The 18,451-nt window shown below is 35.9% G+C and overlaps 1 protein-coding gene across 2 annotated transcripts in view; it reads right to left on the minus strand.

The window, feature by feature from the left end:
- Nucleotides 1-818: 818 nt before the first annotated feature.
- The window catches only part of FANCB (Fanconi anemia complementation group B), a 28,905-nt gene continuing 11,272 nt past the window's right edge, over nucleotides 819-18,451 (minus strand). For both annotated transcript variants that reach the window (XM_011362959.2, XM_011362957.2), the window contains 7 exons: nucleotides 17,459-17,611; nucleotides 15,748-15,831; nucleotides 10,756-10,884; nucleotides 8,571-8,737; nucleotides 7,491-7,924; nucleotides 7,138-7,375; nucleotides 819-6,599 (listed from right to left, as the gene is read on the minus strand). In XM_011362959.2, the coding sequence (XP_011361261.1) occupies nucleotides 6,188-6,599; nucleotides 7,138-7,375; nucleotides 7,491-7,924; nucleotides 8,571-8,737; nucleotides 10,756-10,884; nucleotides 15,748-15,831; nucleotides 17,459-17,611 (1,617 nt within the window). In that variant the 3' untranslated portion in view covers nucleotides 819-6,187. The remainder of the gene's footprint in view (nucleotides 6,600-7,137; nucleotides 7,376-7,490; nucleotides 7,925-8,570; nucleotides 8,738-10,755; nucleotides 10,885-15,747; nucleotides 15,832-17,458; nucleotides 17,612-18,451) is intronic.

An 18,451-nucleotide genomic window follows, 5' to 3' on the forward strand; every position in this document is an offset into this window, starting at 1 on the left:
CAACGGAAACATATTGCTTCGCAGTTCTGGAGTTCAGAAGTCTGAAATCAAGGTGCAGGCACAGCCATGATCACTCTGAAAACCGGTATGGGAGCTCCCGCCTGCCTCCTCCAGCTTCTGGTGGTTTACTAGTCATCTTTGGCATTCCTCGGCTTGCAGCTACGTAACTCCAATCTCCGCCTACATTGTCGCCTTGCATTCTCCCTGTCTGTCATCACATATTCTTATAAGGACACCACTTCATACACCACTGATATCTTGAAAGAGATGAAATGTTTTCTGTAAGTACATTATTTGGAAGGATTAGAGCACGCAAAGGATGAAAAAAGAAGTCCACTCTTGTTCTTTTCGAGTGATGGAGTACACATATAGAATAAAGATGAAAGTTTTGTAGGCTAGACAGCTCACAAGTGTTCTTCGAATTCCAAGCTCTACCTCAGTGATTTCCAGACAATGATAAATACTTCAGAGAATCTCCGGAACTTCAAGAGATGTCTCAAAAAGAAGTTACTTAAGAGTTATTTAAAGAACTGACACTTCATTTCGGAAACCCTAAAATATGAGTGAGCAATGGTAAATCCAATAATTCTGGACAGTGATGGTTCTAACCAAGACAGCTGAAAGGAAATAAGGAAGAGAGACTCAGGTATTTAGATACAGTTGAAGGGAAGGAGTCAAGAGACAGAATGCAGCTAGGGCCATCGATCCACTCTAAGAACCTGCTCAGTATAGGATTTAACAGGACACGGTCTACATTTCCCCAAATACTTCAATTGCATTAACAAATTTACATTTTTATTGAATTGTACATTTCTTACTTTTTTTTTTTTTTTTTTTGCGGTAGTGCATTTTATTAAAATAAACCAGTCAGAGGACATACGCTGTTATGGGACAAACTGACTATAAGCTGAACAGCACTGGGGTAAAAGAGCAAAGGTTCTGGAGCTACACTGGATTTGAATCTTGGCTCTGTTCCGTACTAGCTATGTAGCCTTGGGTACGTTATTTAACTTGTGTGGGTTTCAGTTCCTTGATGTATAAACAAGAGATTGTTAACAATATACATCTTATAGCAGCAGCATTGCCTAATAGAACTTTCTGTGACTATATAAATGTTCTATTCTGTACTGTCCAAATGGTAGGCACTAGTCACATGTGGCTACCGATTATTTGAAATGTGGCTAGTGCCAACTAAGAAACTGAAATTTTATTTTAACTTTAATTGATTTCAATATAACTTTAAAAAGCCAATGCCTAGTGGTTACTGCCCTGGAAAGCAGAGTTTTATACGGTTGTAAGGATCATAAGGGCTAAGCATTTAAATCAATGTCTGGCACGTAATAATTAAAAAATGTTAGTTATTGCTATCTCTCGGCACGCCGCATCATAAAAAACTGGGATGCAAATGCAGGTTGCAATTTTCTTCGACTCCTCCCCTAAATTTTGTGGTTAATTATTTTTCCTACTGCTTTGAGTTCCACGCTAATTCTGTCCCCTTCCAGGTGGCGCTGGCTTCGGAAAACACCAGACCACTCTGTCCCACCTCCCCTTCCTGGGCCCAACACATGTACCGCATGTTCACTCTCTCTGAAAATTTTGCAGACTATCAAGGACACATTTGGTCCTGGCTCCCTTCAGAAGTTACCCCCACCTCCACTTTCAATGTTTTCACTACATTTACCAGAATCTTTCAAATGTTAGAGCATATTAATTTCCTATTAGATAACTTATAAGTTTTATTATTGCACTTGACATCACTAATTACTTAGTCATTCTAAACCTTAAAACATCTCATCAGGCTTAACAAAAACTACACTAAAAATTCCCATAATCTTTCTTGTCATTGTTATGGGGTTAGAAAGAAATTGGAAAGGGTTATCTTCTGCTTCCCTAGAATATATTAAAAGGTAACCACTCATGTTCTAGCACATATTTGTTACGTTTGAAAAGGCTACAAGCTCTGAATTAATAATGCTGTACATCTCTTTTGATATAGGAATACTACTCTATTTCCAAAACAGTCCCATGATATCAAATCAGTTTTTCCTAGCACAAAGGTTCCTAGAAGAATCAAAATTGATAAAGATTTCTCTTCCTACTAGAGAGGATATGAGAACAATTGCCAGAAGAGAATTGCAAGTCTGAATTCTTCTCATATCTAAGAAACATGATAGATATGGTTCTGACATGTACAGTTTTATATTCTAAAATAGGAAATATGGAGAAATAGGTTAAATAATCTGACATATACCTCTAACCCAATGAGGAAGGCATAATTGAACAAGTGGCCTGGTGTAATACCAGAGAGAAGCTAAGGAATAGAGAAAAGAAGATTTAAAAAAACTAAAAAAAAAAAGCTCATCTTCTATAAAATACCATCAGATATGAACTAATTGGAGTTGTAAACTAAAACGCACACATATGCACAAACATAAACAACAACAACAAAAAAACACCCAAGAAAGCAGCTTAGCGAGCCAGTGAAAGGTGGGTGTGGGGACGGATGGTGCATGGTTTTCCTACTCTTCTATTAGCAGGTACAAGCATCCTGTCTCTGTAACAACCTGTTCCTGTCCTGGGCTCCAGGGAACAGTCAGCTTTGTTCTCCGGGTTCCTTTTTCCCAATTCAAGCAGTAAGAAATTATTTCAGCTCCAAATAATAGAAACCTTGATTTGTTACAAGTCGTTTGTTTGTTTTCTGAATTGGCAGTCCCAGGAAAGCATGGGAATGAGGTTTGATTGGTGACATGATAAAACAATTATGCAATCTATAATGTCAGATTCATTCTAAAGCCTAATTTCCTGAGATTATAAAATAACGCATCTTTTTAAAATTCAGGCCACCTACTTCCAGCAGGACAAGAGGAGAGCCTCTGCCTCATCAGAGAACCGAGTCCTTCCATTCAGTCCTATGAAGGCCAGTTTGGGTCTTGTGCACATCCCAGACCTGCCACAGTGGCCAGGGAAGTGTCCTGCACTAACTGCCTTAGACAAGCCAGGACTAACTCCTGGAACTGGGGATGGAGTCCACTTCCCCAATCGCATGAATGTGGGAAAGGAAGTTTCTGGAACAAAATGAGAGTTCTGGTACAATAAAAGGAAGAGAATGCTGTCCAATAGGCCATCAATAGAGCATCATACTTCTCGCCCGCTAAATGCTTTAGTTGATTACTAACCATATGCTTTAGTGGCCCATAACACCACTTACAGTTTTGAGGTAAGTGACTACTGCTGTGGGGAAATGGATAATTAAAGATGAAGTTAAAGATGCTAAAGAAATTTCCTACATGAACTCAGGACCATTATGTCGATCCGCAGTTATGCACACAGGTACTTTGTCCAGTGTAGCTGCTCACAAGTGTAGCACAGGAAAAATCTGAACAGTGCAGGCACAGCAGGTGTCTGATGTTCTGGTCTTACAAACATTCACCACCTGAAGAGTGCCTGGTACGCTACTGAATAAAAAGGCAAGACAGGGTTATCGAAACAAGGTCCAAGAAAGTGGCCAGATCATTACCATTGTGAAGACACTTAACACAAGATTTTATAGCGCAGGGCTATTTGGTTGAGGCACTAAGTAATTCAAGTAACAGATCGAGGAAACTCAAAAAGAGGAAAAAGAACAAACCCTGTAAGGATTCAATTAAGTACGCTGTTTACAGATCAGTATTCTTTCCATCGCATCATACTATCTTCGGCAGTAAAAGCCAAAAGCCCTCTAGATGGAGTTACCCACGAAAGAGCTTTCACTCATTCCATTAGAATGGAAACTAACGTTTCTACAAGCTGGAGTACAAGGGAAAAAAAAGGAGCCCTCTCAATATCTGATACTGTCCAAGTTTTAGGCAAAAAAAGGAAAGAAGGAAGGAGAAAATAGCTTTATCAGGACAATAAAAGATTCACTTCATATTCTTAGAATTCTTAAAGGGTTTGCTGATTTTGAAAAATTTGTAACAACAAGGGCATAGGATCAAGTTGCTTGCATGTACCCACTTAATTTGATTTAATATTATTTTTCATACTGAGGACAATACTAATAATTACACTTACTAGGTGGCTGTGAAGGATTAAACCACGTATGTGTCTGGATAATGATATGGATGTGTATTGTGTGCGTGTGTGTTTCAAGCTTGCTGTTTGGCATATGATTGACAGTCAATAACTGTTACACATGTCTTCCCACTTACCCACCCTGGTCACCAAACTGAATAATGTCACACCTAAACTGGCTTGCACACGTTCCTTAATTAAGAAATCGGGAGGCCAACAGAAAGTTTTGTGTTTGGAAACTGTGGAGTGCTCTGTTCCAAAACAAAACTCGTTTTCGCTTCAGGAGTGCAGATCTGGGAGGACTGCGTTTTTGAGGGGAGCCTCAGACTGATGACAAGGGCGGTGGTCAGAGGACTACACTTAAAGAGACACAGACAACTGCATCGTACGAGAGCGGCGACGGCATCATCTCCTCAAACTCTGGTAGTTAAATAGAAAAATACACCGAAGTACCAAACTCACTTGTAAGGATGTTATTTGGTATATCTAGATGAATACCTTTCGGTTGCCTTTATAAATAAAAAATAAGCAACATACTATTTTTATTATCCTAACTTTCCTACAGATAAACTATTACAATTAAATTCGGTTTCGTTTTTTGACAGCCTCCACCTCCCACTTGAGTTCCTGTATTTTATACTTGGTTGTTCTTTCAGAACTTGTCATGGACAGTTTCAATGTGTCTACTGACATATATTGCTTCAAGAGTTCCACAATTAATCCTGAAATTATGCCGTTTCCATTTCCAGAAGGTCTGACATATTTTTCTTTGCCATTTCATAGAAATAGAGCTGTCTCAATTTGCAGAGGATTACTAAAAAGAAGAGCTAGCGTATTATATGGACAATCATAAAAACTGAGACGAGAAAATAACCTACATTCTCTAAAACCCATTTGCGTCACCAGATCATTAGGTACGAGCACTTCTAAGGCATGTGGGGAATTAGCTGCAAGCTTGAAATGCCACTTTCTATAATCATCTTTATTTCTTTCAACTGAGCTGGAAACTTCCATCTCACTTAACGGATTTTAGAGCAAAAAGGATCAGAAACATTCCTTCTGGCCCATATCCTTTTGTGTCTTTTTTTCCTCTCTTGATGTTCTCTTATTACTCCAGAATTCTTATTCCTCCCCCCACCAAAAAAAAAAGAGAATAGGTTGAATTTTTATCCCTTTGTAATGTTTCATTGGACCCCTTAAAAATCACTTAACTGAAGTGAATTTTCACTTATTTCTAAATTTCTCAGTTCCTGAAGAACACTACATTCTTTAAATTCTTTTAGTTAGAATTTTATATTCCAGGTTTGCCTAGAGTTGGAATTTCGGATAGCTTAAAGGCATTTTGAATTTTAAGAGTGGCCTGTGAGGTATGTTCAGCCTTTCGAAAGAGAGATGCTTTTCAGAGAAATGCCCTAAAATTTTCACATTCCTATAGACTTAGGCAATTTCAGAGAAGCTTTCTAATAAATTTTAAATTAATAAGGGTTCCAAACACTTTCATCTTAATGGTCTCACCCAGACGCTAGCCATTTAAATTTCCATGGGAACTTGGTGTTGACAGAAATTTGTGAATCCTGCTGACTTGTTTATCTATTTGAAGTTGATTTTTCTAAGCTACGCTTTATTAATACATTGAAAGGACTACTTAAGTTTTTTTGAAGATTTAGACCAAAATACTGTTAGATCACTTCGGTCTTCACTTAGGTGGTAACTCTAAGGAAGAGTTTCTCAACCTCGGCATTTTGGGCAGGATCATGCTTTCCTGGGGGGTTGTCCTGTACAGATTAGGGTGCTTCGCAGCATCCCTGGCCTTCACCCACCAGAGGCAATAAGCACTCCTGGCTCACCCTCCCACTCCCCACTACTTCTGACAATCAAAAAATGTCTCCAAACAAGCCAGATACCCCTGGGAAGGGGGAAGGGGTTGGATGGAGGCAAAATACCACTCCTACTCCCGTTGAGAATTGCTGCTCTAAGACATGCTATTTTGTACATCATCAAAACCTAAGATTCTACAAAATGCCTCAATTAAAATTTTTACAAAGGAAGCATATAATGGAAAACGGAAAAAAAAGTGAAAACGAAATGTTCTGGAAGGGGACAAATATTTTAAAATATAATCAAATTGAGATTATAATTATAAACCACTCAGTTTCTGTGCAACAAGGTCTGATTTCAGCTGAACCTCAGCTAATTTCAAAGTCATTTCTCTATAAAGGGCACCACTCACTTTTAGGTTCGTCCCCAACGTTTGCTTTTCTCTCTGAAGTTCTTCTCTGTAGGGATGGATGTTTTCTTTTCTGTCTGATAAAGCAGCCACAATGCCACTACTCTTTTCTTTGCTTGCTTCACACCTCTGCACCAAGTTGTTTTCAACTTTAACTAAGGCAGAAGAAAGAGAACCAAGGATAACCAATTCCTTCTCCAAAGTTAATGCCAAATGATCAATTAGGAAATCCTCACTTCCTAATTTTAGATGTTTGAAGAAACAGTTTGTAGGGAGAACTCTAATGAGATTATGAAGGCACTGGAACAAAACTGTTTGATTCCTGAGGGGGGAAAAAAACAAAACACAAACACAATATTACAAAACTCAGGATAGCACCAAGAGGTTGTGTACAACATACTGTAGTAATCAATTAACATTCATTTATAAACACTCTAGTAATGAATAGAACCGATAATGCATGCATGTGATCATTGATGTAATTCAGACTGCAGCAATCAAAAATACACCAAGTCAGTTAATAGTAATGAGGTTGTTTCCTGATTAATTTTTCTCTTAAGTAATAAGATCAATATGGTATTTTTAAAATTTCATTGTGGGGGAGCAGTAAGAAAAAAAAATCTTAAAATAATCACTAGGCCCTAATCACCCAAAAAACAGAAACCCAAAAACAAATGTAAAAGTAAAAGAGCTCTAGTTTTTAAATTAGGCCACCTGTCCATTTATGCTATACTAGACGATAGCCGAGACGTGTCCCACGATGGTGTAGACCTCTACTGTGGGACCGCTGCTGGACCACATGTTCACCACACACATCTACACCAACTTTGCTGGACCGATTCCAATTTGATGTGCATTACCTGGAATAGACTATTAAAATCCCTTCAAATGGTGTTCTTTGTTTCCAGCTGAAGAGTGTCCCATACAAACTTTCTGGCCCTTTACAAAAGCAAATTTCGGGAAATCGTTTGATGACTTCGCATTTCATGTGTTCCAGGAGCCATGCCTTCATTGAAGTCAGGGCATAGCTCGGTGATGTGATTTGAAAACAAGTTTTGTGCAATGTTGTGAGAAGTGCAAAGAGATCTTCCATGTGTTCTACAAGAAAAACATGTCACAAGCTCTGTCATTAAACTCTATTACCAAGTAAAGAGAATTCTTAAAAATTTGATTCAATTAACTATAGGATAAAAAAAGTACCAACAAATATTACCTATAGGTTTCCTTGGAAATGTCACTAGGTATTTCTCACTTGAAAAATCTTCAAGACTTATAAAAAGTCTGCCACACGGAATACAACGATGCTCAGAAGAGTTATCATTTTCTTTCTCCCTAATTTGTAGTAACACGGCGCAACAAAAATGAACAAATGCTAAGAGAGGTGACAGAGGTGTTACAGCAGTAATGATCTGTACACATTCTTTTTCAGCTGGTTGTTCACAAACCAAGCTCTCCTTTTCCTCTTCTTCACCATCAACGGTCAACTTGATCCTTTTTGCCTCTGATCCTATTTCATATGGCACTGAGCATGGTTCTGGAAAAGAGTCCCTACTCGACTTGATCACTCTATTTTGACACTTAATAAGCGGAGAGCAGGAGCTTTGGGGCTGATCCATTAACAATGATAAAGTCACCCGGTTCAGGGCCCTGTAAAACATTCAGTGTGTGGTTTAGTCTAAGAGTTCATTCTTTAAAATCAAATAGATGATTAAATGCCAGACAAACAACAACGAAATTTTGTTTTTTCCTTTCCTAGTAAACATCATTTCAAATGTAAAATGTATCAGAAAATTAAGTGTAAAAGTCAAAGACATTTGTAAAGATCCTATAAAAACATTTCCCAAAAAATAGGAATGAAAAACAATGTAAATATTCTGGACTTTGGGAACGTAATGTTTAACAAAGAAATGATAAATTAATGTCTGCTTTTTATTTTTGAAGTATATCCCACCCCCCTTTCTTTTAAAACAAGAAGAGAAACTACTCATTTTTTTAAGAGTTTATTTTGGTAATAATTTAGAATGCAAAAACCTCTAAAGGACAAATTGCATTTTACACTCTCCTAAATGACTTGAATAAAATCTGTTTTTTAATACAGAATATTATTTATCTCTCAGCAGTGATCTTTTGGATAGAATATTATTAAAATTAATTTCATGTGCTTCTATTTACACTTACTTTTTAATATGGCTACTACACATTTAAAATTACATATGTGGCTTACACTACACTTCTGTCGGACAGAGCTGTTCTAGAACATCAAGATAAAGGCCTCATGTTAGAATTTACTTACAGCTTCGAAGAAGATGTGGTTTTCACTCCAACAACCAAGCTATCATCTATTACACGATACCATATCTTCTCTACTAGCTGTTCTGAACCTTGAGAATTGTCTGGTATCTTTTCATCAAAAGTATGGACTGGATTTTCTTCTTTACCACAAAGAGTAACAAGACATTCCTTATAGAAAAACATGTTTAAATAACTGATTACAAAAAAAAAAATACATCAAATGTAACAAAACTAAAAAAATAATGTAAATCAGCTTTTGACCAGACCTTAAGACTTACACATATTAAAATAATCATCTGTAATACCTTATATTATAGATTATACATAATTCACTAAAATAATGCTTATAAAACACATATAATTAACTATTTATTCAGAACAAAAAGCGTGGCCTGATAGAAAACCAGACAGGGTATCCAACACAGCAGGAATGTAAACTTACAGTCCATTTTGAAAAATAATCTGACAATATGTCCCCCGGGCATGCTGAAAACATTCAAATTTTTATCTTAACAGTGACTTACACTAAACCTTTAACTGTAAACGTTTGTACTAATAAAACTGATTAAATTATCTTTGGACTGCTGATCAATTTATTGCTAAAATTTTATTCTTAAACTCCAGACCACACTTACTCATTTTCACATGCGTATGGTTTTATAATAAGAATAGTCAGAGGAAAAAGATTAGGAGTAGTAATAATAATAATAATATACGACCCTGATTGAATGCTTACTACACGTCAGTTACTATTCTAAATGTCATTCATGTATGGATTTATTCAATCTTCACAATAACCCTAATACACTGGGTAGCTAATATCATTATCTACATTTTCCAGATAAGGAAGTTTAGTACCTTGCCCTAGGTCACACAGCTAGCAAGGGGCATAGCTGAGATTTGAACCAAAGCATACAGGTTCCAGGGCCCACATATATGATCGGCTCCTCTAAGCGGTAATTTCTGAAGAAAGATAAGGAAGGGCATGTACAGTCTAGTAGACTAAGCATTCACATCCCTAGGACCTGATGCTTCCACTGGTAGATGTGAGGCAGATTATTCCTCCAAAACCTGCACAAATTTTTACTGCCTGTCAGGATTACTTTTAAAATTAACCATCTAAGAGGCCAAAATGGTGTCCTGTACATGGTGGTTTGAATGCATTAATTTCTAAACATTTCTTCCCCTTTACTAATACTGGCAAAATCACTGGGGTGAGGTAAGGAAGGGAAATGGGGAGACTTTTAACAATGACTTTCATGAAGTTTCCCAGGAAATTCAAACAGTAGTACAGAAATGCAACATGATGTGCTTTTATGTTTCTTATATGCACGGAATCACATTTTGGGCAAACTCTTCGTATAACTAAGACTGAAACACAGACACGAGGCATAGACCATTATAAGAATGGTCAATCTGGAAGGAAGTCAGAGCTAAGCACTAAAGGGACTCGAGGAAATAAAATGCCACGTCGTTTCTCTCTGTCCAGCTTTTCATGGTTTATCTGTAATTTTGCTGTGCTGTCTTTCTCAGCATGGAACTAATGTACATACAATTTTTTATGACGTCAAAGCAGTTTTTGTTAACTTTCTACATTACTGGACTGACATAAATAACTGCAAGGTACCTGAAAAGGTTTTTATGATGGTAAACCACAAGGAAAATGAGAATAAATTTATAAAAAGCAGACATAAGGAATAAAAAATCAGACTAATTTAGGGACATTAACTAGTAAGAATAAATATCCTTAAATTTTAACTGTGCAGGAGATTAAAAAAGCAACTGCTATATTAATGATAAAATTCTGTCATCATCAATGGACAGTTAAATAATGCTCAGTTTAAGACGTTGAAAAATATATAATTCACTTAGGAGCAATTTCTATTCAAACTATACAAATAATAATGTTTAGTTAAATCTTCTTTAAACCAAAAGACTTACTCCCCAAGGTTCCTGATAACTGACATTCTAACATATTACAGAATAAGAATAATTTGCAAATTGGTAAAATATTGGCTTCTTAATCAAATACCTTTGAATGTCATAAAAGCCCACCATTATAATCCCTGCCACTTTGCTTCTTGATCTATTGAGTATCTGCTAATATATTCCAATACTCCAATTTAGTAACTCTTCAGTAGCTTTCAATTCATAAAATGGTAAAATCATCACATGATTAACTTTACCTCCTCTGCACTTGATGTACTATCTTCTTTCCCTTGAACCAGGTTCATAAAAGCTTTGGAGGATTTTAAAATAATTTTTTCCTTAAGTAAGAGATGCTGCTGTAATTCCTGAATAGAAGCCAATCCAACCTGTAAAGCAGAAAGAAAAATCATTGTCAGAGAAATAATTTCAAATGAAACCTGACATACCATTAATTCAGGAAGTACTTTCTCCAAATCTGCTTAATTCATTTTTCTATAGAAAAGCAGAGAATATTTCTCAGAGCAAAACTATTTTATTTATATATTTTAAGTCTCTAATTGCAAAAAAAAATAACATGGCAAGTAACTGCAATAGATCTTACGTACCAAATTGAGAGAAGGAAAATGCATTAGCATCTGTTACATCGCTGAGTTCAGTAATCGATCAATATGAATAAAAATCAAAGGCTATCAATACTCCTACACCCATAAGAAAGGTGTTTTGCTCATTGTTCAAATAATTTCTGCTTCAAAATAAAAAGACATCATTATAAATAGAAATGGTCACTTTTAACTTGATACTATTTGAAATACTGTTCCTATAATCTTTATAGCAATATTTTTAAAATAACATATAATGGCCTCTGAACTGTCACAAGTTTTTTTTTCCCCCCTAATAAACTCAGTGCTAGGATTTACTCTTAATTAACTACTAGGGCGTGGGCGGGGGGCGGGGAGCAGTGGCGGCGGGGAGAGTCTGAACGGGGCAGAGAATAACCCGTTCCTTTTATTGTACCAGATAGATTTCAGTACTAAGAATGAAACATTCATGAAATACATTTTGCTACTAAAAATTTAGAGTCACTTCATTGAATCTGTTTCATTTCAGATGAATATCTGAGATTCTTTAACTATTAACCCAGATTTTAATATGTTTTTCTAGATTGAAAAAAAATGCACCCTGTTTTTTTTTGAATTCCTTTCTTTTAAATTACATTTAAGGCAAGTAAATTATTTTTCTTTTTATCAATGAATAGAAGTTAGAGAGTTAAGATGGAATCATATTTTACCTAATTGAACAAAGTATGTGAAGTGTCTAGCTAATATTTTAAAACTTCACATGTTGACCCAGTTCTGTGGGCTCCACATCATTCACACTCCATCATTTATTTGCTCAGTAAGTCATAATTTACGGGAAGGGACATATGCCCATCGGAGGTGGAGCAAATCTGAGACTGCTGAAGGGGTAGGTAGTGAAGAGAAGAATATGTGGGTAGACTGAAAATGAGAACCCCCTCAGAAATGATCCGTGTTCTCTCTTCCCTACTCCTCTCAAGATACCTCCTACTCTAGGACTAAATGGTGAATTTCCAGATCACTTAAGTAGTGTATGTTATGAAGTTTTGTTATAAAACTACGAAAATGAGCACATGGTAAGAAACTGAATTAACGTACAAATATATCTCGCCTTCCCCTCCTAGACCCTCAGTCTCATCTACACAGCCAACAGATTGCTTACCTCTCCAGAATTTTTCCAAGTATATGTGAAGGAATGCATTCCTTGTCCTTCCAACAAACATACAAACAAAACTCACACAAAACCAAATACAGGAGCATACTACACTGCATAATACCAAGCCTTGCTCTTTCCCCCTTAATTGTGAACTCAGGCATGCAGAAGGGTGCATAATACAACAGTTTATGGGCTAACAATGCAGTAGATACCCATGGAACCACACCCGAGTCAAAAGAAGCACTCCCCAATCACAAACCTCTTTCTCCACTAGAGGCAACACTACCCTGGCCTTTAATAAGATAACTTCCTTGTTTGTCTTCATAATTTTACCATCATTATATGAACTTCTAAAAAATATTTAGTTTTTTGTTTTGCTTCTGAATTTTTTATAAATGGAATCATTTTGTATGTATTAGGTTTTAGAGTCATCCATTTGTCACTCGTAGCTGTAGTTCATGCCTTTCATTGCTCTATAGCAAGGGACCCCAACCCCTGGGCTGTGGACGGGTACTGGTCCGTGGCCTGTTAAGAACCGGGCCGCACAGCAGGTGAGTGGAGAAGCTTCATCTATATCTGCAGCCACACCCCAGCCCTAGCATCACAGCCTCGGCTCCACCTCAGGTCATCAGGCATGAGATTCTCATAGGAACACCGGACCCCGGGGCCAAAAAGGTTGGGGACCGCTGCTCTACGGTATTCCATCATATGACTATATCACAGTTTAGTTCTCCAGTCTGCTATGGATGGACACCTGGGTTACGTCCAGCTGTGAAGTACTACAAACAATGCCGCTGTGAACGTTTCTGCACATGCGCACGAGTTTCTCCGAAGTCCTGGTCTCCCCATTTCCCCTCCAACAACTGAGTTGTTGGACAACAAATTGCATGGTGGAAAGAACAGTGAAATGGACTCTAGTTCTTCCTCTGCAAGTAACTTAACCTTTCTTCCTCTCCATTTGTTTCCTCACATGTAAAATGGGTGAGAGAATAGACTTGTTCATCTCTAAAAGGCCTTCTAACATTTGGAAATATTTTTATTCACATTAAGAGCTAGTGATAACAAATGGATACCTGAGACAAAACGGACACTCGACTATTTTTTATTCCCTACTTCCAGTGTCTCCAACTTCTATGTTCCTTTCATATTTTCCTTCATTGCTTCTGTGCTACCTTCTGGAGAATTTTTCTAATATAGTCTGATTTGTTAATTCCCTCCACATCTCTTTGAGTCAACTGTTAAACTCATCTGTTGAATTAGGGATTTTTAAATTTCAATGTATTTTTAGTTTATAGAAATGCTGTTTATTTTCTATGAATAATTATCCATAAAGCTTTTGTTTCTTTATGTGCTTGGTTATTCTGTAGGTGGGTCATTTTCCTTGAAAAATTATTTGTGAGATTTACATGAGGCCTAGGGTAAATTTGTGTTTTGAGAGAGGATTTTACATTTGTTTCTGCCAGGTACCTAGAACACTACTGTTTTAGGTTAAATATACATGCTCCTGGGCCAAGAGTAGCATCAGTATTCTACTTATTTCTCTGGGTTCCACTGTTTAGGAGTTTGGCCTGATAATTTTTTCTTATATTTTCAGCTTTTTGAAGCTTTTAAGATTTTAAAAACATATTTTAACTATCATTTTAAGTTGCTTTATCAAGAGAGTTGGTCCAAATAAATTAGGTGACATATTACCAGAAGTGGGATTTCTGAAAGTCATGCTTCCGTAAATTAAATTATTTTGGCATCATTTCTAAATAGGTATAAAGATCTACCTTATTCTTTTTGACAACAGCATAGTATTTCATGGTTCAGGGATAGCATAATTTATTTACTCAACTCCTAATTATGGATATTTCAATTCTGGCTGATTTTGCTATTTATAAATACTACATAAATGTTCCTGTATAATCAATATTGCTTACATGTGCAAGTATATCCGCAGAACAGATTTCTATAAGTGAAACTGCAAGAGTAAAAACAAATGTGTGTGCAATTCATATTTTAGTAGCTGTAACAAGTTTCCCTCTGAGGGGGTTGGGCCACCTTACATTCTCAAAAATATTGTTTCAGAATGCATATTTATATTATGAAAATGAATCCTTTGGCATGTGTTATAATTTCCTTATACATAATTTTTTTATTTATTTTACTTTGTTCAGAGTATAAAAGTTTTCAATGTAATCAATCTTTTCCTTTATGGTTCTATGTCCACTATGATATTTTAGTTACTTGCTGTTTACATTCATATCCAGTACGTGTTCAATAGTTACTTAGTGAATTCACTTTAATAATTAAAATAGCTGCAGAATAAGTATAAAAGGTCCTGCAAAGTATAAACATTTATTATCTGGCCTTTAACAGAAGAAATTTTCCAGGGATAGACAAAAAAGTTAAATGATACCACCAGGAATCAGACAAATCCAAAAGGAGGGACAACTGGCCTAGCCTCCTCATAAGTGCCATTTAAAAAATAAGGGAGAGGGCATTATTTGAAATAAAAACACCAATGAGATATAATAATCAAATGCAAGTATAAACTTTGAATGGATCCTTGAAAAAAAGTAGCTGTAAAAAAACATTTTTGTGGCAGTTAAAGGCATCTAAATATGAACTGGATAGTAAATAAGATTAAGGGATTATTATTAATTTCCTACGTGCAATGATGTTATTGTGGTTACATAGGAGAACGTCCTTACTTTTAGGAGATTCTTGCTAAAATTCCTAAGAGTGAAACATAATATTTGCAACTTCCAAATGATTCTGCAAAAATGTACATGTACACAAGCACAAACAGATGACACAAATATGATTTTTAAAAACATAACAATAGTTGAATCTATGTGGAGACCACAGATATCACTGTACTAGTCTTTGAACTTTTCTGTATATTTGAAATTTTTATGAATGAAAAAAGGCAGGTTACAAAAGTACGCACAGCTTATAATCACATTTATTGTGCCAAATGTTTAAAATTGGTTATATCTCAGTAGTGGAATCAAAGATGATTGTTAGTTTCTTTTTATAGTTTAATATTTCCTTGCCTGGTCTCAGTATTTTACAGGGAATGTGGTTACCTTTGTACATTAGGAAAAAACCAAAAACTGTCTTTTAGAGAGCGCTGTATGAAAAATCTGAGGGTAAACTGTTCAAGTCTGGTATGTTATGAATCATCATATTTGCTGCTCCTTTAAAAGACATACTGTGGGATACCAATGTTATAGACCAGAAAGAATGTGTTTTCAAAAGTGAGCTTCCTATATTTTATCTGAGGCTTATTAAATTTACACAATCTTACTACAAAAAGGCATCGGTTTCAGATGACGCATTTATGAGTAATGTCATAATAGTTTTTACAGAGCTACGAAAAAGGTAAAAAGATCCTTTAAATACCATTTTTTCTCCAATCACTGAGTTGCTCACACTTTAAGGACCTTTCTTTCAATGTTCTTTCCTTCATTTAAAATAGCACTAATGCAAAAAAGCAAAAGCAAAAGCAAAAAGCAAACATAGACACTAACTTTCACTCTTCTTTCCAGAGCTGGAACCAGCTTATCTTGTTTGTCTTCAAATAAGTCATCTTCATTACAATCCGGTGTTTCGCTCTAATAAATAAAAAATACACTAAAACTGAAATGTTGAAACAAATTGAAAATTCTTCAGATTAACAATATACAATTAAAGTTTATGCAGCCCAAGGGCTGTTCTCCATGTTACATCTATTACAGAAAAGACAATATATATTTTCCCCATCTTGTAACTAATGCAAATCACTACCACTATTACCGCCCATGTAACATTTATATACTGCTTCAAAAAGTATCAGCTTACTAGATTTTTATAAAATCCTAAAATCCTGTAACTAGAGGAAATAAGAATTATCCTCACTTTACTAATGAAAACAACTGAGGCTCAGAAGCATTTTACATAGATCTGAAATTTCAGGGGTATTATTTCCCTTACGCCCAAGATCTTAAAATATTATGAACTGTTGCTTGTTTTAATACAGCAGTTTCATTTCATTTTATTCCTTAATCAATCCAACATTGTTTGTTGATAGAAAACGATTTGCAGAAGCAACAATAAGTTAATTTTCAGTACTCATCACTTCGGTGACAACCAGATATACTATATTCAAAAGCATAGTCAATTTGAATAACATCTGTTGAAAGGAGATTCAATGTATACAGTAATGCACTAAATGACATTTCAGTCAGCGACAGACACGTATACAACTGTGGTCCCATAAGATTACAATGGACCTGAAAATTTCCCACTGCCTAGTGATGTTGGACCTATCATAACATCGTAGCACAACGCATTACTCATGTGTTTGTGGTGATGCTGACGTAAACAAACCTACTACGCTGCCAATAGTGTAAAAGTATAGAACATATAATTATGTAAAGTACATAATACTTGATGATGATAATAAATGACTGTTACTGGTTTATGTATTTACTATACTAGATTTTAATCGTTATTTCAGGGTCCACTCTTTCTACTTATAAAGACAAGTTTGCTATAAAATACTGCGTCATATTACATGAGCAGCAGCCGCACAGATTTCAAGTTTGCCTCGTCTCTTGATAGCATCATTTTCTCTTGGGCTTGATTTAATCTCATGTTATTTGATAAATTTAGTGTAGCTTAAGTGTACAGTTTTTATAAAGTCAGCAGTAATGTACAGTCATGTCCGAGGCCTTCACATTCACTCACCCTCACTCACTGACTCACCCAGAGCAACTCCCAGTCCTGCAAGCTCCATTCATAGTAAGTGCCCTAATAGGTATACCATATTTTTTTTATCTTTTATACCCTATTTTTACTGTACCTTTTCTACGTTTAGATATGTTTAGATACACAAATACTTAAAATTGTGTTACAACTGGCCAAAGTATTCAGTACAGTAACATGCTGTACAGACTTGGAGGCTGGGAGCAATAGGTTAGTCCACGTAGCCTGGGTATGTAGTAGGCTAGACCATCTGGGTTTGTGCGAGTGCACTGTATGACATTCGCACAATGAAAGAATCACCTAAGGACGCATTTCTCAGTACAAATCCCTATCATTGAGGCACATGACTGCATTTTTAAAAGATTCAATCCATGTATATTTAAGTTCAAAAAGTTTAAGTATGAAATCACAAATATTTAAACAGTGGTTAAAAGCTTTAAAGCACTCGGATTTTCTAAAATCGTTCTTAATGTATAAAAAGTAAACAGAACTTACCGAATAGTTCATGTTGTCAAGATCTGTTATTTTAAATGAACTCAGGCAATCTGAATCTAAAGAGTCCTTAAAGAGCAGCAGTACTTGATCAGTTCCAGTTCCAATAAAGTCATCTATTAGCACTGAGCTAATTTTTTCCCATTTAGCAGCAACCTGAAAGAGTGGTAAAGAAGGAATAGAGAAGGAAAAAAATCAGTTGTGAAATCCTTCTGTTGCATGTAGCTGTACCTCGTTACCCTCAATCTTATAAACAATGAGAAATGGTAGTATAAACACTAAAATCTAAAAAACATACCGAGGGATGAGAAAATATAAGGAGTTATAACTTTATAAATAGCAAGTTACTTAAAATTTAATATTTCATCAGTGTTTGTCCAGGAATTGTAATGTAGTTGATTTCTATCTTCGAATTGTATTAAATTTATAAGTTCTAATACTTCTCATGACTAAATATTTTGGAAATTCTAACATTTCTCATGAGTAACTCCAGTAAAGCTTCTTTCTCTAACACGGTTAATTTAAGGATGACTCTCACTCCGGCAGCTTTGGTGGATATGTATTTATGATCAGACAAGGAATTCAGTTGCATTAGGTAAATAGAAGGTACCAGTATACATTTTAAGAGCTCTCAAAGCAGAATACCTTTAAGAGTCAACACGAACTTAATATCCTAAATCCTGGTTGGGGAGAACATAGCTGTTATCAGGGCCACAAAAGGGGAAGGATCTTAATGGTGAGGCACCTAGAACCATCCTAGCCTAATGAAACGATCTGACCAGTTTATACTAGAACGTGAGATCCCAAGATTAAAATAGAAGACAACTTAAAGGTCTATAAATCCTCCGGAAAACCAACCATGAGGATCAGATAGATAACCCTTCTCTCTCAGGCAAAAAAGATAAAACTCCCACTCAGAATCCCAGAAGCACAGATACATCATCTAGGTGATAAAGGAGGGTGGTTTGCCTTAGAGCAAGACTATAAGTAAGACTC

This window comes from Pteropus vampyrus, unplaced genomic scaffold (genome assembly GCF_000151845.1).
Source record: "Pteropus vampyrus isolate Shadow unplaced genomic scaffold, Pvam_2.0 Scaffold81, whole genome shotgun sequence".
NCBI lineage: Eukaryota > Metazoa > Chordata > Mammalia > Chiroptera > Pteropodidae > Pteropus > Pteropus vampyrus.